At 47.1% G+C, this 23,065-nt stretch overlaps 2 protein-coding genes across 2 annotated transcripts; one reads left to right on the top strand and one right to left on the bottom strand.

Annotated features, from left to right (window-relative positions):
- Window positions 1-4,931: 4,931 nt before the first annotated feature.
- On the bottom strand, window positions 4,932-6,698 carry LOC123042841 (protein QUIRKY-like). Its single transcript, XM_044465215.1, has 4 exons — window positions 6,449-6,698; window positions 5,746-6,353; window positions 5,422-5,636; window positions 4,932-5,307 (listed from the first exon to the last, which is right to left on the bottom strand). The coding sequence occupies exons 2-3, from the start codon at window positions 6,301-6,303 to the stop codon at window positions 5,427-5,429; spliced, it is 768 nt and encodes a 255-aa protein (XP_044321150.1). The 5' UTR covers window positions 6,304-6,353; window positions 6,449-6,698; the 3' UTR covers window positions 4,932-5,307; window positions 5,422-5,426.
- An 11,778-nt stretch (window positions 6,699-18,476) lies between these two features.
- On the top strand, window positions 18,477-20,812 carry LOC123042840 (uncharacterized). The gene is made up of 2 exons (XM_044465214.1): window positions 18,477-19,776; window positions 20,693-20,812. Exon 1 carries the CDS (start codon window positions 18,519-18,521, stop codon window positions 19,746-19,748), a length of 1,230 nt encoding a protein of 409 aa, XP_044321149.1. The 5' UTR covers window positions 18,477-18,518; the 3' UTR covers window positions 19,749-19,776; window positions 20,693-20,812.
- The last annotated feature ends 2,253 nt before the right edge of the window (window positions 20,813-23,065 follow it).

The following is a 23,065-nucleotide window of genomic DNA, read 5'->3' as shown; positions in this document are numbered from 1 at the left end:
CTGTCTGGATAGACGGACCGATCATTAACCGGTCACAAAAAATCGACCCACTCGGACGTCTCAAACCGATCTTAAACGTCCACGCTGTCTGATGTGTTAAAATAATAGAGGTAGTGAGATGAACTACCATTTACTAGATATATAAGATGAGATGAGCCAAATATGTTGTCTCTTCTTAAAATAACTGTAGATAAAATTAAAGAAACAGTTTGTAGATAAAGATGGTTCCGTGTTTGCACAGGCGGGAACCGGGGACGAACGGATACGATCGCGTGCTGTGCAGGGGCCTCCACCACCGCCAGATGTGGCCGCGTGAATACGGCCATGCGCCATACGTGTCGCCCGGCTCTTTCCCAACTGAGTGATGCAGACCGCGTGCGTCCGTGCGTGCAGGTCAGGTCGTTACGCCTACCGGCATCACGTACTTACGTCTACGTAGCTTGCTCCCGTCCCTCCCTTGCTTTGCATTTGCTGATTGACCTTTACTCCTTTACTAGTGTAGGTTCGTTTGGTGTGGCTCTGGGTGACGTGTGGCCGCCCAAAGTGCTCGATCTCGTCTCTTTCTTTCTTTGGCCATGTTTCCATACTCTACTCAGTTAGAGATTAGAGTTAGATTCTAACCCTGAACTAACTCTAATCAAATAGATGTTTGGATGACAGAGTTAGATTAACAATAAATGTTTTTTTCTCAATCATTTGACTACTTTGGACCCTATTTTCTGCCGAATTTGATGTGGCCGAGGCAGACGGGGAAGCGCCCGGCAAGGAGCCGTGCTGGCCTCTCGCGCAGCCCGCCGACCGAATTGGCCGTCCCTGCGCAAGGAGCCGTGCTGGCCAAGGCCGACGGGGACGGGCCGCACAAGGAGCCGCGACTGCTTACCGACGGACGGACGGGCCGCGGGGAGACGAGGAGGTTGGAACGGGAGGATAGGGCGGGACTGCTTACCGGCGGCGGACGGTAGCGCGGATACGGCGAGGCGCCTTCACAAACGGTGCGAGAGGGAGGAAGGGAGAGGACGAGAAGTTTCAAGGAAGTGGGGAGAGATATGTTGTGGGAAGAGCGAGAGAAAAATGTGTTTTTTAGTGGTCCCGAGGAGAACTAACTCAAATAAACACCTTTTGGGTGGGTTGTTTTTTGGGGCCAAACTAACCCTCATGTTTGGATATTTTTATGTCAGTTAAGTCCAAACTAACCCTCATGTTTGGATATTTTTATGTCAGTTAAGTCCAAACTAACCCAAATGAACCCAAACAGGGCCTTTATTTATAATGTCTGGACCAGCGGGTGGCCGCCGGCGATGTCGACATCTCCTTACCTTGGACTAACAAATACAGTAATTCCCTCAAGATATTCGGTCCCATACTCCCATTGACCCGGACTAGGAAAAAGTGTGGGCACAGGCACGCCATGCTTGCATCGGGTTGCTTGGTCGGTCGTGTTTTGGACAGCCGGGAACCGGGGACGAATTCATAACGATCGCGTGCCGCCTCCACCGGAATTTTTTTTTTGTTGCAAACGAGAAAGACTGCGTGTGTATTTCGAAACGGCCATTTATTTTTTTTATTTTTCATTTCCGGGAGCACGCGCCTGCCTGGACCTGACACGCTGCGCGCTGTACGCCACAGCGCTACTAATGTCTACTGTACGTTGTACGTTGCTTGTTCTCGTCCCTTCATTCGCTTTCTTCCTCCCCCTACCCGTGAAGTGACCTGGTTACTGGCCAGTCCATTTCGAGTGATTTATGGAAGCAATTTCGCTGGGCCCGTGACCCGTGTCGTGTCTGGTAGTAGTACGTGGTGTCTCTCGCAAAAAAAAAGTAGCAGTACGTGGTGTGGCATATTCGAAACTACAACAGTATAGTAGGTGGTCAGGACAAGAAAAGGGACGGTCGAGACGAGACAGTGGAAAAAAGCGCAGGCAGATTATTTGCGTCTGTCGCACAGTGTCGATAAGACTCTTTTTTTTCTTCCCTTTTTTGCGATCGCTCTCGCTTCAAGAGAGCGCGCGTGACGTGTCGCCGCCTGTAGTGATTTCGTCGCCTCTCTTCCCTCTTTGTGTGTGATGTGGAGGTGCAGTGCTCTTGTCGTCCCTAGCTTGGGGCCAGCGAGTGGCCAGTGGCGATGTCGACATCACCTCACCTTCTTCTTAGACTAACGAATAATTCCCTGGCATAGAGTAGTTCAGTTGGAAGAACCGAAGAACAAAAATGTTCCCCCGCAAAAAAAAAAAGAACAAAAATGTTGAGTTGGAGGCGTTGGGGCAGGCGGGAACTGGGGATGAAAGCAGTACTAGATGCATGTAGCTGGTCGACGACAGGACACGATGGGATGGGATGGGATGGGATGGGGAGACCCGATCGATTTTCCAGACGCGTGTGGCGTGGCGGCGCCGGCAGGCAGGCAGGGCCTCCACCTCCACCGGATGCACCTGCGTGCGCCCGTACGTGCCTGCAGCCCGGTTCGTTCCCATCCCAACCGATCGATCCGGGGTGGCGCGCGTGCGTACGTTGAGATCAGGTCGTTCCTTGCGCCTACTACGTACATTTGCAGTTGCAGGCGCCTTCTCTTTCGTGCTCCGTGAGATCGTGCGGAGCGTAGCGTAACGAACATACTACGTGAGTACGCGACTGGCTGGGCATCTGCCTAAGTGAACATACTACTACTCTGACGATCTTCTTATTCATGATTTCATGGTGGCAACCGAATGAAAACAAGTGGCAAGGGACATTCAGAAGGGAAGTGAAGCGGTGGACAATATGGCCAGATAGTAGTAGAAATTATTCGTAGATCGGAGAGTTTTAATGTATCTATTAGTTTTGAGGGTCGGGCATCGACTACCAAAGCCCACCTGTTAGCCAAGTTTGCTATGTCGTTGAATCGGGGCGTCATGTATGGTTGGCCAGCCCCACGATTTAAACTGTATCCTCTTACGGTGAATTTTTATCAATAAAGCTTGGTTCTTCTGAAAAAACTCGGACGGAATCTCAAGCTAACTTTTTTGGATATTAATTCTTTTAGAGGAATATTAGAGTCGCTCTTAACTAGTGACGAGATACTCGATATGGACCAAAGGCTCGTGTACAAACATGGTGCACACAATGTCGAGCTCGACCAGGGGCCCTGTGGCGCGTCCGTCCAAGTCCGGAATGGATCCATGCAGATAAAGACGCGGCCGGTACGTTTGGGACATGCGGGAACCGGGCGGGCATGGACCATGCATCCACCGATGGAGCCGGTCTGACTATTGCTGCTCCTGTGCCTAGGGCTCAATGACGAGGGCTTTCTTCCGTATGACAAATTGACAATTGCTACTACTTGAACCGGCGGGAATCGGGGATGTGAGTGTGACGACGAATACGATGGCGTGGCCTCCACCAGATGTGCCTGCGCCCATACGTGCCCAACCGACCGATCCAGAGCGCCGGCGTGCCGTCAGGGATGATGGTGATCACGACGACCGCACGTGAGATCAGATCGGGAGGAGGGATGGTGCAAGCCACAGATTACGTGCGCGGAAGCCGTTGCGCCGTCGCATCCGTCGACTTCGATCACCTCTCGGTGGAAGAGCGCGGGCGTGACGTGGTAATATTTTGTCTCTGCTTAACATAATTGTAGAAAAAATTAATAAAGAAACAATGTAGATAAAGATGGTTCCGTGTTTGCACAGGCGGGAACCGGGGACGAACGGATACGATGGCGTGCTGTGCAGGGGCCTCCACAACTGCCAGATGATTGAATACGGCCGTGCGCCGTGCGCCATACGTGTCGCCCGGCTCGGCTCTTTCCCAACTGACTGATGCAGACCGCGTGCGTCTGTACGTGCAGGTCAGGTCGTTACGCCTACCGGCATCACGTACTTACGTCTACTGTAGCTTCCGATCGACACCATGTGTCGCTTTTGATCCATGTGTCGCTTTTGATCAACTTGTATTACAAGTCTAACATATAATCTAACACCCCCCCGCTGTCTCAACTTGGGGTTCAACAACGTTGAGACTGAAACGAATATCGATAAATGGCGCAGTCCCGAGAGCCTTGGTGAAGATATCAACAAATTATGCTATAGTGGGAACATGAAGAACACAAACTTGCCCCAAAGCAACCTTTTCTCGAACGAAGTGGATGCTAATTTCAATGTGCTTGGTACGGCTATGTTGCACAGGATTGCTGGACATGTAGATAGCCGAAACATTATCACAATAAACATTATCATACTGTTAAGCTTTCCGAATGCAAGCATGATCCATGTGTCGAGGCCTGCCAAAAGGAGGGATTTACCGAAGGGGTGTGTGAAATCATCCTTGCCACACCTGTTTTTATGCATTGTCTCTGCAAGAAAGAGTGCTAATTGAAAAACATGCTTGCAGCTACTTCAGGATGTATGATGCAAAAAGCAATAAGTTAATAACATTTGTAGTATGATGATGAGCAATGGAAGAAGTTGAGACTCTAGAAAATATTCCTTATTACTAACAGATCTCCACTAATCAAACTTGATGGAGTGGAGTGGATTAGAGGAGACCCCAAAATATCAAGGAAAAAAATAATGGAACCCAGAAACAACTGATGCAGCAAATTATGTTTGGTCATTAGAGTCCTAACGCATGCATGTTTGTTTCGAGGCAATTTGTATTAGGAAATGGGAATTAGGGGGTGTGTAGGACTTAAATTCCCTTGTTTGATTGGAGGACTGGGGATTTAATCTATAGTGTCACGGTAGATTAACACAACGTCCATTAGAGATGGTATGTAAAAAACAGAAGGAAAAAAAACTTTGTAGGAATTTGCAGGACCAAGCTCTGTCCAACATTATGTAGTACATAATTTGCAGGAACACATGATGAGCGCTTAGTATTGGTTACCAAATAATGGATAAAGCGAACATAAACAAGTTGGTAAAATACAAAACAAATTTTGTATATTGTGTAATCTATATGTTTGAAGCTAATACAACATTTTAACAGTAATAAGGAGGCTGACTTAAGAAAATGAGGGCTAAGTAATTAACCCCACGAGCACCTAAGAATTCCAGCCTTGAGATAATGTACAAACACGCAATGCGATTCACGAGGTTCCATCAGATCGATCATGTAACATGCGTTCCAGCCATCCAACAATTATACAAATTTGGACAGGCAGTGCAATACATGAATTGTCCTAAACTATATTTAAGTTCAACAATAGACACACCATCCAATGCAAATGATTCATCATGCTACACAATCGAGAATATTCGTGAAGAAGCCGATCGAGATAATGCCTGCCCATGCATGGTCTCTTACAAGGGTCATCCAGCGGCTCGCCACACTGCATATAAATGCAAAGGGTTCTCAGGTACTAGATACAAATGTTTAAGGTACAGTTAGGTCTTGTACTTCTCAAGGGTTGTGATAATGCGCATTACAGTTAAGTTGGACATACTTATCCTATGTTGTTGTCTCATTGCTAATGTCACAGCTGATAGTTTCCAATCCTTGGAGCATACGGATAACCTTCATTATCGGAAGCCTATTCGAGCGGTTAGGGTTCACGCACATTAGACCTATTTGGATGCATCTCTTTATTTGTTCGTCGTTTGTTTCTAGGGATCCATACCCCAATGATTTCTGTAACACATTTCTCCATTTTCTAAGAGTCTGCAGAATCAGAACAACCATGTAGAATGTTAGTGTGCAAAGGGTAAAACACAACATCGTGTCTATGAAACAAAGACATGCCTTTTGAAATGTGAGTAAAAAGTTTTACAAGGTCGCTAAAGTCATTTGAAGATGTTTTAGTAACAACGACCGGGTAGTCCACTGGCTTGAGGTTAGTAGCATTTATGACCTCCACACATAAGCCCATTGGTGTTGAAGACGGGATGGGAGCTCTGATGGGGCTCTCATCAAGGATGTATCCATTTAGAAGCAATTCCCCTCTCACACCAACCATGGGCATCCCACGCCGCGTTTCCAGTGGATAAAGGGCTGCTTGTCGTCTATGTGTGGGTTCATAGAAGCGGTGGAACGAGGCCACATTTTGTGTGACCATGCCAAGAAAATACTTTCCGCGACCTTGGATTGATTCGTTGGTGTTATACACACTAGCTTCAAGAACGAGGTCATGAATATTAGATGGATCCGGTGACACATCAAACCAGAAGCTCTCGTTCCACGCCGGGTTCCGATCTTCCTCCTTGCTTGTCGAGCGGATCCGTTGTCCGTCAAAGCAAAGCTCGACATAGGCGCTGGGAGAACCACGCCCATCCCTGTGAATCAGGCCACGAGCAAGTTCGACCGTCATGATCAACTTACATGTCCCCATTGCCTCTGCTGCAGACACAGGGCAATCCACCAACGCAGGTAACAAGAGCCCTGCTAGGCATGAAACACAATTACGCAAGCAGCAAACAAATCCCCACCAAACTGGATACATGGAGTGTAGAGAAGGAAATGTTACTACAACAGACCTTGGATTAGACCAGTGGGAACACATTATAACGGAGCCAGCAACAGGTTTGGTACCTATGAGATGATGAATCCAAAGTCCTAGTACGATAGGGCGGGTCGACTGAGGCTGGAGAAGACGAGGACTGCTCCGTGGCGTTGGAGGTGGCGAAGAGGGCCCGATCGACACCCTGGTGTGACGGAAGAGATGAAGGAAGAGGAAGAAGCAAGGACGGAAGCAGCAGAGTTTGTGAGCCGGTAGACGGGGGTACTGTCGTCCACCGGTCCACGTAGTATGCAGCGGGAAGCGCGGTGCTCCAGCCAGTGTCATCCACATATTAGTAGGCACATTTGACTGGATATTCTCCACTCACATCGGTAGTAAGCGCAACCATCAACTTCACTATCGTTGGAGTTTAAGATGTCGATTTACACAAACACATGAACTTTCTTTGTAACTGGCGGAAGAATTAAAGCACAAGGGAACATGCTAGCTAGAGCGTGCAGCTGAAAACAAAAAGTAGGTCGGAAATAAATGGAAGAATTAATCCGGTGAAACGCGACAACGGCAAATTGGTCGTTCCTCCGCACCGCACTCACGCACTTCTCGTGTGATTACTCGCTCGCTGCATGCACAAACAGCAAGGGGAAAGTATGCAAACTTGCAAACTTCCAATTTAAATATGTCAAAAAATTCTTTAAAAAATCATGGATATTCACAATATATATGTCGACAACCCCTAAAAAATTCAGATCCAAATTCGAAATACAAAAATAGAAACAAAAATGACAAATTCAGATGTGGCATTTGACGCAGTTCCGTCACATACATGGTAAGGGCATCTCCAGCCGCGCCCCCAGGAAGGCCTCCCCAGGCGTTTTTTTCGCGCCGGCGCCGAAAAAACAGCCCAGTCGCGCCCCCAGGAGCCCGATTTTCGCCGGCTTGGGCCGAAAAGAGTGCCGGCGGACCCAGCCCGAACCCGGCGCGCTGGGGGCGCCCGGGGGCGCCGGGCGAACTGTTTTGGCGCGAAAAAGCCGCGGGCCCGCCGTGTCAGCAACACGGCTCTCTTCTCGGCCCTTCGTCGTCCTCATCGCCTCGTTTCCCACGGCGAATCAATGCCAAATCTGCCGCGCGCTGCCGCGCCGGTCAGCCTGCACCATTGATGCCTCACGGGCGGCGCAGTGAAGACCGGACGACGCGCATCCCTCGCCCTCCCTCGCCCGCCACGCGTACACACACGGTGGCACGCGCGCCTCGGCCTATATATGACGCGCCCCGGCGCACTCGGCGACTCACACTCTCCCGCCGTCGTCGTTCCTCCCTCTCCTCTCCTCTCTTTCGCCGTCTCCAGTTCATACCCATGGCCGAGCGTTTCCCAGGCGACGCGCGGCGGCGAACGGCTTCGGCCGCCGCCATCTTCATGAAGACGAGGCTCGCCTCCTTTACGAGGCCGAGTACCCGGTCCCGCCGGACATGCGGGTGCCCGGGGCGTGGAGGATCAGCGCGGGCGGCGTGCCGGTGCCCCCGGTACCCACCGGCGCGGCGTGGCGTGCGGAGATCGCACGCATCCGCTCGAACCTGCCGCGTGCAGCGAGGGAGGGGCCACGATACGTCCCCGACAGCCCGCTTTGGGACCCTTACTTCCACCGCCGTCACGCCCAGCAGCTCGAGGCCACCAACGGCGTCGTGCCCTCCGGCAGGCTCAACGCCGCCGGCCGACGTCGGTGGTGGGGCGTGCCCGGTCGCACGTTGGAGGCCGTCCTCGAGTACATCGAGGGTGGCAACACGCCGCGCCTCGAGTACCCCGCTCCCCCTTCCTTCTCACGCCGCCGGGGAAGCTCCTGGACCCTGAGACGCATGGAGACCGGGGGGTCCTCCTCCTTGTCCGGCGGCTTGCCCTGCCTCCGCCCCGTCAAGCCGGAGCCCCAGGGCATGCCGGTCAGCGCGCGCACCCGCAGCTCCGGCGTCCGCATCGGCGCCAATGCCTCTCCACCCACCGGCCGCTTCGTCCTCGTCGAGCCCAAGCCGGAGCCCGGCTTCCCCACGGAGTACGAGGAGATAGCCCGGCGCGGCTTCTCCGACGAGGACGCCATGCGGTGGGCGCGGGACGACTACCTCCGCGACGAGATGGTCCGGCAGCGCGGGGCCCTGGAGGAGATCGCCGCCCGCAAGCGTGGGCGCGAGGACAAACACAGCGTATTTAAGTTTGAACGAACTCGCCGATGTTTGCGTTAAATTTGAGTCGTTTTTGCGCCGTATTTGACTTTTTTTGACTAACCGTGGGCGCCGCGACTGGAGGGCATCACGCCCCCAGTGCGCGGTTTAGCGCCGGTGCGCCCCCAGGGGGCGATTTTTTGCGCCTCCTGGGGGGCCAACGGCTGGAGATGCCCTAACTAAACAAACTATGATCTCAAATGAGGATGAAACTGAGAAACAACATAATAGATGGATACTTATCAAGGTTTCTTTTTGGCACATACTCCAAAAGGCGCAACCTTTCCACCCTCTATTAAAACAATATTTCTCATTAGCTATTATTATTATTATTAAGTGTCTACAACACCAAGTCATCAAATACAACACTCAGACAAATGCAAATAGAAGAAAACATGAATAGTACGGGAGCCGGACTAAGCTAGGTAGATGATCGAACATGAGGTTGAGCATGGACTACATCCAGAAGGCTTGCACATCAAAACGACCATGATAACTGGGCGCCTTGTAGTAGCGAGCAGGCCGGTCAGTCATGGTCTTGAGCTCCCCGTCGCCACCAAACTGGACACTGAACGTGGTCGGGCAGAGCACATACATCAGCTTGTATGTTCCCTCACGCAGGAGGCGCTCCACGAGGCAGTACCTGCTGCGCTCACCCCTGTAAACAAGCCTCGCATCCACATGTATCCAGTGAGGGTGCTCGAGAAAAAGCTTCTCCTTGGCTACTTCCCACTTGGGGGGCTCCGAGCCAGACATGTCGATGCGGCAGGCACACAGGTATCCATCATCACGATCGTCTGTGCCATAATATTGGCGGTGGAGCCCGACCCTTGCGGCCAGGTCATGGTCGTAGTGAGCATGGCCTTTGAATGGCAGCACCCAATCACCAAGGCGCTCCCAGTGGCCACTGTCATAGGAAAATGCACCACAACCCACATGCCCAGAAGTAGACATCAATATGGTGCCCTGTTGGAAATATGAGCAATTTTCCGAATGATTTTATTACCAGAAATACTAGATAAATCATGACTAATATAGCAAATATCACTAGTAGAAAAACACTTAATAGTCCCGGTTCGTGAGGGCCTTTAGTCCTGGTTCAGGAACCGGGACTAATGGGCCGTTATTAATACCTCCACCCATTAGTCTCGGTTCAAACAAGAACCGGGACTAATGTGCCTCCACATGGCTCTGTGCGCCGAGCCCAGTTAGGGGGCCTTTGGTCCCGGTTGGTGGCACCAACCGGGACCAAAAGTTCATGTTTTTTTTTGGAAAGTGGCTGCTTTAGGGGTTTTGGGGGTTATTTTTAGGTTGTTATATTAGCTAGCTAATAGAGAGAAGTGTCCTCTCTTATATCTTCGTCCTTGGTTTACCAACGCTACTGCTATATATGTTCATTTTACCCGCTGATATAATAACTCATGCATGCTCGCATACATCAGCATATATAATAACAAGTACTCATCCTACTAGTCATGCATCATCATACAACTTCTACTCGTTATTAATAATAAGTCATACGATCATCATCCTCATAGTCATCGAACCCAACCCTACATAATTGTCCTTAACACATGATCATTAGTATCAGGTAGGACCTAAACACCCTTAAGGTAAAATAGCATAAAACAATATAGACCCTGACTCTCCATTATGAAGAATGGCGATCATCCTGTCTCCAATTTTTGCCCTTCGCTGAATGTTGCTTCCAAGAAGCCCCTTACGACTTGCCATACATTTTTTCCATTCTTTGATTGTCATGTCTCCATTTCTTTTAGAAACCCGGTATGGACAGTTCAGATTCGTAGGAAGACCTGGTTGTATGTTCAAAACATGAAGGCTACCATGTGTATACATCAGATGAGGCACACAATCATTCGGGATTATCTGTTGAAAAACATAGTAATAACTTCGTAGTTAGCAATGATATGATGTACTAGTTTTAGAAGTGTGCAAAAAGATGCATGGATGTCGTAATAGTAAAAAATCTTACCAGGGTATCTCCATGGTAGTTATTGTAGTTCAAAACGTGCACTAGTGGCATGTATTGACCATAATGTTGAGGAGTTCGATTGTAGACATTGTAATTCTCAAGATCAGTACAAAATGCGACCAGATGATTTTTCTCCTGATAAGTTAGTTCGGAGCCTTCGGTGTAGTAGGTTCTGTCTACCATCTTTCGCACATTCTTTGAAGAATGAAAATAAGCTGTCAATGGAGAATAAGTTGTCAACTATTTTGAAATAAACAATATAAATTACTTAATAACTATGTTAAGCTCACACGGGGGAAGAATTGGAGGTGTATCCACAAGGACGAAAATCGTAGATCTCTCTTGCTTGATTGTAGGATCACCAAGATCCATGGTAACAAGCATACCCTCATCAAAACCATACATCTTGCAAAGTGCTTCCCAATTTTTGCAACCAAAATGGGTTACACTCTGAGCATTGTACAGCTTTACTTGAAAATCCACACCATGATGGGTACTTAGGATAATTTTTTTGGTTTCGAAACTTTCATGGTCTTCAAAACCCATCCTCTCCAAGACATAGCGTCTTGCAAAGCATGGGATAAGCTAGTCGAATTGGAAAAGATGAAAAATATTGTCATGATTAAAATAGTTGAAGTCATGAGTAATTACGAAAAAAAAACTATTATCGTCGGTTGCGTACCGTATGAACATCGAATGTCTCCTCGAGCTTAATGCTGAAGCGACGATCTTCGTCCAGCTCAATGAACCTGTCGCAGATACCTCGGTCGTCGTGGCACCAGTCGCACTCCCCCGGGCGGTTTTGGTCATCCGAGTACGACATTTCCGGCCTATGTTCATAATTCAAATATTAAACTAGATTATTAATCACGGGTTGACTATCGGTGATGTACGTAGCTCCTCCTTTCATTCCCGAGTGCATTATTACATCAAATTGTCTAGTACACGGGAATGAAGGAGAACTTATCCAATATGAGCATTCAGTAAGCAAAACCAAATCATAAAATACGCAAAACCAAATCATAAAATAAAGTAGTATTCAAATTAGCATGCATTCAATAATTATAAGCAAAAGTACATCATCTCTTGGTGTCCGTACATTGTCAAATATTATCACTAATATATCATCACTAATACAACTAGAACCGTAGCGCCCGACGGGTATCGACGCGGGCGGTGGACACCCAAAGATAAGGAACCATCACAGGATCATAGCTCCAATGAGATCCCTGGAGAACCTGCCCTCCAATGCAACCATGTAGCGACGGACGTGCTCGTCCTCCTCGCTGACACGGTGACGTACCACCTCCGCGGTGTCCGGAAGCCTCGGCACCGTCACTGGACCACGCGACCGCCACCAAACAAGGATCGGGTCAACAATGGGCTGCCTCCTCACCAACCTACGTCCCCCGGAAGGTAGCACCTCCCAATACCAGCCCGGCGAAGCCCAGTCCCGAACATGGCCCTGATCTAGCAAGCTTCCACCGCCGAGTCGACGACGACGAGGATGCAGGATAGGCATCGCCGACGTCGATGCGAAACTACTTCTATATATAGTTAAATAAAGTAGTTTTATTAATTAAATCAACTAGCTAGTTCAACTACTAAACACTTACTATAAATAAATAAAGTAGTACTTACTAAAAACAAACTACTTCTATATATAGTAAAATAAAGTAGTTTATTAAATCAACTAGCTAGTTCAACTATATATGAAGCACTTACTATAAATAAAATAAAGTAGAATTACTAAAAATAAACTAGTATTTTTCTAACTAATTATATTAAACACTTTCTCTTCTTATTTTTTTCATTTTTCTAAATACGTACTATGAACAAAAAAATCATTAAAATTTTATAAACAAAATTACAACAGAAAAAAATCATAAAGATTCTATGAACAGAAAATCGATGAACTACACATCTAAATTACAACACATCCAACAAAAAAATCTATGAACTACAAAAAAATCTAACAAAAATCATGAAAAATCTAACAAAAAAATCTACTAACAGAATTTTTTTAACATAATATGAACAAATTAATTACACAATCTAAATTACACAATCTAAATTACACAATATGAACTACATATATAAATTACACCACATCTAATCTAACAAATAAATCTATGAACTAACAAAAAAATCTAAAAAAATGTAACATAATATGAACAAATTAATTACACAATCTAAATTACACAATATGAACTACATATCTAAATTACAACCAATCTAATCTAACAAATAAATCTACGAACTAACAAAAAAATCTAACAAAAATAAAATAAAGTTGCTCACGCCGGCTACGGCGACGGCGAGGTGCAGCAGGGCGGGCGGCGACGTCGGGGACGGCAGCGGGGCGGGGCGGCAGGGCAGGCGACGACGGCAGCGGGGCGGGGCGGCGACGGCGCGCGTCGGGGCGGCAGGGGACGGCGACGGCGTCTGACGGCACGCGGCGTCGGGAGAGATCGAACTCGGGGCGGGGTGGCAGTGCTACTTATATAGTAAAGGCTTTGGTCCCGGTTCGTACGGCAAACCAGTACCAATGCACGCCTTTTGTCCCGGTTGGAGCCACCAACCGGGACAAAAGGCCCCTTTTCGGCACTGCAAAGGGCGGCAAACGAGGACCTTTGGTCTCAGTTGGTGGCACCAACCGGGACAAAAGGAGGGCATTGGTACCGGTTGGTGGCACCAACCGGTACCAAAGAGGGGTATTCGTCCAGCGAGAGGCACTCGCAGCTGTTTATAAGCCCTGAGTGCAGAGACGATGAAGAAAAGGCTCAATGCTCACCTGCACGTTGGTTAGCTTCAAGCCTTGAGGAATAGGGGTAGACTGCACAGAGCTATGTGCAGTGCAGTTGACACTATTCCGAAAGGCTTGAAGCAAATTAACGAGCATTGCGCCTCTTTTTTATTTTTAATGACTTATTTTTAATAGTTGTGATTAACTTAACTAAAAAATGAGCATAGATGCTTATTTTTAATGACTTATTACAACTCAGAAATAAGAAAAAAAATAGCAGAAAAGAAAAAAAAACTATATAAAAAACTCCTCAAAAATAAATAGAAGCAAAAATAGTTGTGATCAGAAATAAATAGAAAAAAAATAGTTGTGATTAACTTAACTAAAAAATGAGCATAGATGCTTATTTTTAATGACTTATTACAATTCAGAAATAAATAGAACAAAATAAATATAGCAGAAAAGAGAAAAAACTATATAAAAAACTACTCAGAAATAAATAGAAGCAAAAATAATTGTGATTAACTTTACTTAAAAAATGAGCATAGATGCTTATTTTTAATGACTTATTACAATTCAGAAATAAATAGAAAAAAATAAATATAGCAGAAAAGAAAAAAACTATATAAAAAACTACTCAGAAATAAATAGAAAAAAATAGTTGTGATTAACTTAACTAAAAAATGAGCATAGATGCTTATTTTTAATGACTTACTACAACTCAGAAATAAAAAGAAAAAAATAAATATAGCAGAAAAGAAAAAAAACTATATAAAAACTGCTCAGAAATGAGCATAGATGCGCTTATAGAGAAAATTCAACCTAAATTCATAATGAATTTCTACTAATTTCAGAGAAATTCATATGAATTTAGATTAAATTTCCTGTATAAGGGCATCTATTTTCATTTTGGGAGGAGCTCAACAAAGGGAGAGAGGGAGGGGCTTATAAACTGGTCTGATTCCCCTTCGGTTGGCGAGGTGGGACTAAACTCTGTCCGCAACGAGGGCCAACCCTTTAGTCCTGGTTGGTGGCTTGAACCGGGACTAAAGGGCAGACTTTGGTCCCGGTTCGTCCCACCAACCGGGACCAATGGTGGTGGGCCAGGAGCGAGGCGCATTGGTCCCGGTTCGTCCAACCAACCGGGACCAAAAGGTCCAAACGAACCGGGACCAATGGCCCACGTGGCCCGGCCGGCCCCCGGGGCTCACGAACCGGGTCCAATGCCCCCATTGGTCCCGGCTATGGGTTGAACCGGGACTAATGGGCTGACCTGGCCTGGACCATTGCCCCCTTTTCTACTAGTGTATAAAGCAAGTCATGCAATCTGACAAAGAGAAGGTAAACATCGTCTGCATATATGAACTTGAGGTAAACATATCTAGAACAGACACTAGATGAAGATGCTTATACCACATAGAACCTAACATATGTAGGGCAGAGACTAGAGCCAAGAACTGTAGCACGACTTCTAACAGAAAGGATAAGAACACGTACGGCACAGCAGTAGCAGAAGCGCTGGACTTGAGGTCGATGTCCTCGCCTGCCATGTCGTCGAGGAGGTCGTGGACGTCGGGGAAGAAGTCATCGACGACCGGATCGTCCGTGATGAAGCAGCCAGTAGTCGAGTTGAGCGCTCCCTAAAAACCTTATCACCCTTCTCCCGTACATGACTCAAAAGGTGCGGTCTCGGAGGCCTACTGTCCCGACGCGCGGTGCACGCCACAAGCCGGGATGAGGAAGACAGCAGTAGCACAGAGTTTAGAACTGTGTGGCGAGAGGAAGAGAATCTTCTGATGCGTCTCTCGGGAGAGGAGCGACCTCTCTTATATAGGCACAACAAAGGGACGCGAACAGGCTGCGCCGGGAGGTGAAGCAACGGAGGGAGACGAAGTGAACAGGCAGCACGCGAAGAGGTGCGCCGTTCGTATTCATTATCCACTACCGCAAAACTTTTCAGCTCACAGGTGACGAGGCGGGCGACGGAGGAGGAGCGCGCGTGGATGTCCCTCTTGTTCTCATGCTCATACAAGTGGGGAAGAAGCCTCCCTTATAAAGATGTCCAACTCCCTCTAAACTAGCAAGGTGAGACTAAATTTTAGTTCCACCTCTTGCCTTGCACAAATGGACTGCGTGGGCCTTTAGAATTTATTAGGAATTTCTGAAACTATTATTGGGCTAGCCTTAAATAGGCAAAAATTCTAGCATGCCCGCCCATGGGTGCAGAGGGCGGCAAACTGCGCGCCCTTTCCGATTGTTGGAGGCCCTATGCGGAGGACTGGCGGCTCGGAGAAGCGCTGCGGATAAGGCCATAGGTCCTCTGCAGCTTCCAGTTGGTCGTTGTCTATGTCCAGTCTGTGGATGCTGAATAGCTCCTGTTGGTCGTCAAGTACCAGGTACAGATGCCGCTTCGTGGCCGGCTGCTGGTTGGCTGTGCCTGTGCTTAACGGGCAAGCCTGAGGACCCAACCGGCCGGGAAAGAAGAATCTGGCTGGCTCGTCCCGACGTTTGCATGCTGCCGACTCTGATAATAGAGATCTGGATGATGAGGTGCCCAAGAAGTGGAGGTGCCGGAGATTGGAAGGACCTCGAGACGACGGAAAGAACGGAGATCGGGAGGAGCAGGCGCCGGAAATCCGACGAACCCGCCCTTGATTTGAAAGAGACGCCGGCCGCAGCCAAACCGACCTCCACGCCGCCGTCGACATTGTTAGAATAAATCTAAGGCATATCGTTGATCATCCGAGGACCAAGCAATCACACGAGCACGACATCGAGATTTGTTAACGAGGTTCACCGATATGGCTACATCCCCGGGGCTTGACTACGGGCGCTCCTCCCCGTGACACCGTCACAATACCGCACCCAGTCGCCCTGGACACCGGCACATGCCGCCAGCTTCCCCTGCGTTCCGGTGCTATTATGTTGGCATAGGTTACATCGTGTGTCTACCCCCGCTATATATAAGAGGTCTAGGATACAAGTGCTCTACTAGGACACGACTCCACATCCTATGTATACACAATACAACTCATAGTCTAACTGTAACCTACCTTGTATACTATATTCGACACAACTCTAACAGACATCGCCACTTGTGCCGTCGGATATCTGGAAGAAGAAGGGAGGGGCCCTGAGATCCGGATGGAAACGGCCTTTGTAGAGGACGTCCAATGCCGGGATCGATTTGTTGGCCCGTTCAATCGTGCCCCGACGCACAGGTGATAAAATTGGAACTAAATCTAGCGCCTTCCAAAAACAAACGGCGTAACTACTGTATTTCGTGCAATAATCACGTACAGCTCCTTTTTGGCGTCGCTGCGTTGAAGAGAACCGGTGGTCGTAAGTTGTAGGCTACTTTTATCTTTACTCTTAATGTCTCAGTTGATAGTCTTTGTTCACCGGTTAAATTTCGTCCCACCAAAACTGGGTTTTTTTCGTCCTCACTCGCACCTCTCAATTCCCCCGCAGTAACGATTCCACATCTCAGTTTCGTCGGGTTTTTTCGTCGGGTTTATATTCGTCCCCCTCCCTCTGTCTCCCCTCTCTACAAGACGCATCTCACCCTCCCTCCCGACACGCCACCGATCCCATCCAGGATCCGACGCCAATCCCCTTCAGGAGCCAACGCCGATCCCCCTCCGCCCCACCTGCCTCCTCGGACACCTGCCTACCCCCTCCCTCCGGGGTCCTACGGGCGAGCTGCCGACCCTCCACGCGCACGCTCGTCCGCCGCCCCACCCACACCATCTGCCCCGAACACTCTCCATGCCACGCCTCGGCTGTCGAAGGGTGCTGACTGTTGACGATGCACCGCCGGGCATGCGTGCGCACGCAGGAGTTCTCGCCGCTTGGGACGTGGACACACATGGGAGCTCCTTTTTGGCGTGGCTGTGTTTTTTTGGGGGGAGGAATTGCCACATTGTTCACTAAACAAACAAATTACAATGAGTACATATGTGGATCACTCCATGAAACAAACAGAGGGACTAATGTCCAAAAATATAAATTTTGCAACTTTACTTTGGGAGATTCATATGCCCAGCCATCACCCGTCGTCGATCACCGCCACCACCATGGCACTGCCGGAGAAAGACGTGAGTAGTCTCCAAACCCAGGTCTAGAAGAACTCAATTGCAGATAACGCCACTCTGTGAACCGATTGAACGGTCTGTTTGATGCAACAAAACCGAGTCTTTGTGGCACGTCGGTCGGGGATCGTCCCCAAATTTGCCAGGTCATGATGATGTCATCGTCATCCAATGTGATTGGAGAAGAAGAGCGCCACCGCAAGCCGCCGTCCGCACACGACACTCCAAGACACACGAGACGACACCAAGCACCGGCCACCACAACCTAACATTGTCAAAACCGAAGTCCGGGGAGACACAGGGGCTACCTACTTCCTGGCTTTGCTGATTGAAGCATCACCAGAATGGGGAAGGAGAGAACCGGTGGTCGTACCTCCTACGGATAGCTGTGTTCTTCATGTAAAACCTCTAGCTAGTACTCTGATTTAGAATGAGGCCTAGATCATGAAATTGAGAAGCCAAGGCATAGAGCACCCAAGATCCTGACAACTTGATAAACGGTTCAGGTTCACACTGCGTACGGTACAGACATTCAAGATCCAAGCGATTCATCAGGCTTGCAAGTCTGCGACAAAACTTCAGGCCCTCTAGTTTTCTCTTTTGGCCTTGATCCTCGGACCTCCCCAAGTTCTTCCCATTGCTACCTGCTCAACATTAACCAAAGCCAGCAAGTTCAGTTTCACTGGAATTAATTAACATCTGGCCTAAGAGCATCGGATGTTTCTTCGATCGACCTAATTCTATACGAGTATTTCATTCATGTGCCGACGTAACTAAAACTGAAACTTGTAATATGCAACTTATCTCCATTCTGATGAAACTGAATTTTGTTTTTGAGGGGTTTCTAACGAAACTGGTGAAACCCAATCGTATGCGCGGTGCAGCAGCAGTCGACCTGAGCAGAACGAGCGAACGGCGGCCCAATAGTACATTGTCACTTAGGGCCCAACAACAATGCGAGCGAACAAAACCCAGGTCGCTGCTCCTACTCGCTCCACCTCCCACGTCACCGCTAGGCGCTAGCTAGGTCTTGGCGGCGGCGGCGGCAATGAAGGATGCCATCGGAACGGCCTGCCGCCGCCGAAGCATGCGCCTCCGTCAACAAGCCCACGCGAATGAGTTGGGCGCCAGAGTGGGCCGCAGCTGCAGCGCGCTCCTCCGTCCCCATGTCCACGCGAGTGAGGTGGGAGCCGGAGCGGTCCACCGTCGTCGCGACAGCTTCCGGGCCACGCCGCTTGAAGACGACGATCTCCTGAGGGAGATCCTCCTCCGTCTGCCTCCGGAGCCCTCCTCGCTCTTCCAGGCCTCCGCCGTCTGCAAGCAGTGGCGATGTGCCGCCGTGGACCCCAAGTTCCACCGCCGGTTCTGCGCACACCACCAGAAGCCGCCCCTTCTCGGTTTCTTCACGATCATGTTCGGTTCTATCGAGTTCACCCCCGCCCTGGACCGTCCCGACCGCATCGCTACTCACATCGGCAACGTCCGAACCCACGAGTTGCTTGATTGCCGCCACGGTCTCCTCCTTCACACGGACCAGCTAGGGGATGAGGTTATAGTGACAAACCTCATCACCGGAGCTGCTCGCCGCCTTCCCTTTCCACCAGACTACAAAAGCAGAAATTATTGCATCAACGCGGCTGTGCTCTGCACTGCCAGCGACCGTAACCACGTGCACGGAAGCTGTCACTGGAACCCCTTCAAGGTGGTGTTGATCTCCGAACACGTAGAGGCTTATCGCGTCATGGCATGTGTTTACTCCTCCGAGACTGCCAAATGGAGTGATAGCATCTCCACAATCGTTTCATGCGATCTTGAGGGTTTTCGTGTTTTTGGGTCGCTTGTTGGTAATGCACTTTACTGGCTAGAGAATTCTGTAAGCGATCACATACTTGAGTATGATTTGGATGAGCAGAGCCTAATTGTGTTCAATGGGCCTCCTGTTACAAATGATTTCCGTCATGGCAGCCATTGGATCATCCAGGCTGAGGATGGCGTTGTTGGCATGGCCATATTGTCTTACCCTCGCTTCCAAATGTGGCAGATGAATGTCAATTGCAATGGTGTTGCCACATGGGTGATGTGGAAGATCATGGACATGCATAACATTCTTAGGCTCCCTCCTTGGATTGAAGGAAAGAGGGCATATGTGGGACATATAGTGGGATGCATTGAGGATACTGATGGAATACTTTTATCTGTGGATGACATTGTCTATATGGTTCAACTGAAATCAATGCAGTCTATGAAACTTTGTCAAGACTGTAGGTATAGTTACTAGCATTCTTTCAAGAGTTTCTATCTACCAGGTGATTCTTCATTCTTAGTCCTCATATTGTAGGAGTAACCTAATATTCTTGTGTTATGTAACCGGTTGGTCGAATACCTTCGTTGCGATTCTGAAGTGTGCACTAACAACTTAACCTTGGTTACATTGTCCTTTGCTAGACAGACGAACTTATAGCCGTATTGTTTAATATATGTTATCATTGAATATAGTTGTCTTCACTCTTCACTATTCGTTTGCTAGATAGACAAGCTTACATCCCTTTGTGTTATCAGCCAATGTAGTTTTCTTCATCCATGGGAGGTAAAAAAAAAACAAATACTAGAAGAGTAATATTGCGAAATCAAATGTCAGATTGTTAACTCATTCAACATGTTTGGAACCTCAGCTAGCTATATTTTCTAGCCAATAATAATTCTAATATTACTTTTTTACTCTGAAGTCCACAAAAAAACTTTAGCTGAAATTGTACCTTCCGACATAATGGTTTTAGTAGTCACTAATTCAAGACCATCATGCAAGTGACTAGCACATACATAAGACGGTAACACACCTTTTTGCATTTATTATCTCTAATTAGGCTCCATTCATTTAATTTGAATACCCAAGATCACATTTGTTTGTAGTGTTTATGAGTTTTAGCATGTTTTGTTTTTCACTACTTGAGGAGGGATGGGTGTACATGAGATAAATTATATGCCATATCTTTCTTTCTTACATGCTAAATTCTTAGTTATGAGGTAGCTATATATACTATTTTAAAGAATATATTTGTTGCAAAAAGCAACATATGTGGTTTTTATCTGTTCCATGAATACAATAGTGCTATGTTTTTCTTATGTTGGTCAATTCATCTTTGTAACAAACTCATTGTTGCCTTTGCATATCCATTTGTCGTTTTGTTGGAGCTTTATTAAATGTTCTTCTTATGCTTTTAGGCACATCCATTGATGGTGCATGTGATGGAGCTGAAATTTTGCACAATATATAGGAAGGCGGTCTGATTTGATATGCTAATGTGCTGAAATAGTTCGACGGGTAATAAAATCTTCTGGATATGTTTTTGAGATATGAAATCTTAGATTTTCTCTTTGGAAAATAAATGGCATCCAGTGGTGGGTAGCATGCACCCTCAAACTACCATCCATTCGGCTATATGATTCGCACAATGCTAATAATAACATGGACAAACAATTAATGATGGTGGTAATGCTAAGTAAAAAGAATGAATCCTCTGTTGGATCATTTGATCCAAATGTTGTGCCCAGATTTCCCTTTGTTTTAGTAGCCCATCCTGTTATTACAAACAGCAGCCCCATCATGCTAGTACATCATTGAACAATTCGTGTGAAAAGGCTGAACTGTTGTCATTGGTATTCCAACTTTCCGAGGAGATATAGCCAGTAATATGATATAGCTCTTCTTTTTTAGGGGGTATTATGTAGCGCTTCTTTATGTTGCTCGGCTGATCATGATTTTGTACACATGGCTTGTTCATACCCTGTTACATACCCCTAGGTGCTACTATTAGGTTTTATCTATATTTGTACCATGTTAGTAACAGATTAGCACATTTGTTTTCCGCAGGCGAAGATGGGCTGTTGTTGTTAGTTGTCACTGAGTCTGTCGCACTACATCATTGTTCTTCCATCAATGTTGTCGGTAGTGTTTATATGTTGGCAAAACATCTTCCGTGCCTTAGTCTAAACAAGTCTCTAATGTTGCAAGATGCTTTTGAATACCTAATCCAGACAATTTTTGTGTTATTACAAGTCGGATATCACATCTCTTGTTGCGCTTGTCAGCTTTTCTCCCGAGCCATGATAATTTCAGCCCAAGTATCACGAAAACTTGTGTGTTGGGGTGTGCTTGTCGGCTGTGGTTTGAAAAGCGTGTCTACTATCTTGTCTTGAAAGTTGAGTTTTGCTTTGATGCTGCTTGTCCAATACTTATTTTGTAATGGTTCATATGAGCCTATCACCGTTGACTCAGCTATTCGGTGTTTTTTTTGCGAATTTATTTGGTGTTGAAGATAAGGGACTAGAAATCGAAGGAACTGAGCATCAGGAGGTTGCATTCTTAGCTGCAATTCTTATGCCGAGAGAGAGAGAGAGAGTGAGGTTGCATTCATCTGTAACTATTCTCTGCAGGACTTCCAAGCCATTCCCACACGTTTTATACGCCATTTCTTACCCTGAGATTAAGCTTGTTACTGCCTTGTATCCTGTGTTTTCATAGTGATAGGTAAAACATACGATTCTAGTTAGATGAATACCATGCAACACAGTAATGTCAACTTCAATCCAGCATGGTTGGAACAATGATGCACAAATGTGTGGCATATATACTGCAAATGATTTCTGATGAAACTGTCTTGTGACGATGCACTCTGATTATCTCTCTACTTTGGAATGATTTCCATCTGTTTCGCTCCTTGCTTACTCTATCTAAGCCTCCTTATGATGGAAAATATATATGCTAGATCATGTTGGACTGCTGCAAGTAGCTTCCTTCTTGGCAATTGTTCAGACCATCTAGGAAATGGAAACACATTCGGACCAACACTAGCATGCAGCAGAAAGTTGACCTAGTCGAGACTCCGGTTCACATGCATGGATGGACAGTGAGAAATCTTTGCCACCAGGTGAAATTCGACGATATCCATCTCCACCACTTAGCTGTGGACGTGTGGCAATCAGCACCACTTAGTTGTACTGTAGATCAGTCAGTCAATGCTATGCGTGAACGCGAGCTAAACCTTGGCCTCCGCTTGCTCGCTACCGATGACAGTGGTCAGTATCTATCAATACTAGATGATGCTCCGCGCGTTGCTGCAGGATTTGTTAGCGCTATATATGAGGAGGATATGCTGGCAAGTAAGAAAAGCTATTAGTTTATTAGTTAGTCCAAGAAACATAGTGATATAATTGATAACAAAGGTTTTTTTCCTAATACATGGATGTCACAATTCATCTAAAGAAATCTTATAGAAGAAGCGAGCAAGCACATACCAAGTTTTGGTAGCACAACATGGGAGACTTTCCTTTCCAAGCAGTCAATAGTTCGGACAAAATAATCCCAGATGCTCCACCTCAAGAGAGTCAAGAGACACCTTCGCCTACTAATAAAAATAACATGTTGCTGAAATTTGTAACTGGAAGTTTGCTCCCAATAGTATTAATATAAAAATTGATAAAAAAATCCAATTCAATCTTAAACAATTCTTCAGAGAATCGTAGTTACACTTAGCTAATGATTCCAGATTGTGAACTGGAGCATATGCTGAAGTTTATTCTAAATCAACATGACTT

This window comes from Triticum aestivum, chromosome 2B (genome assembly GCF_018294505.1).
Source record: "Triticum aestivum cultivar Chinese Spring chromosome 2B, IWGSC CS RefSeq v2.1, whole genome shotgun sequence".
Lineage (NCBI taxonomy): Eukaryota > Viridiplantae > Streptophyta > Magnoliopsida > Poales > Poaceae > Triticum > Triticum aestivum.
Note: the sequence above shows the minus strand (reverse complement) of the source record. Positions and strands in the feature narration are given on the sequence as shown.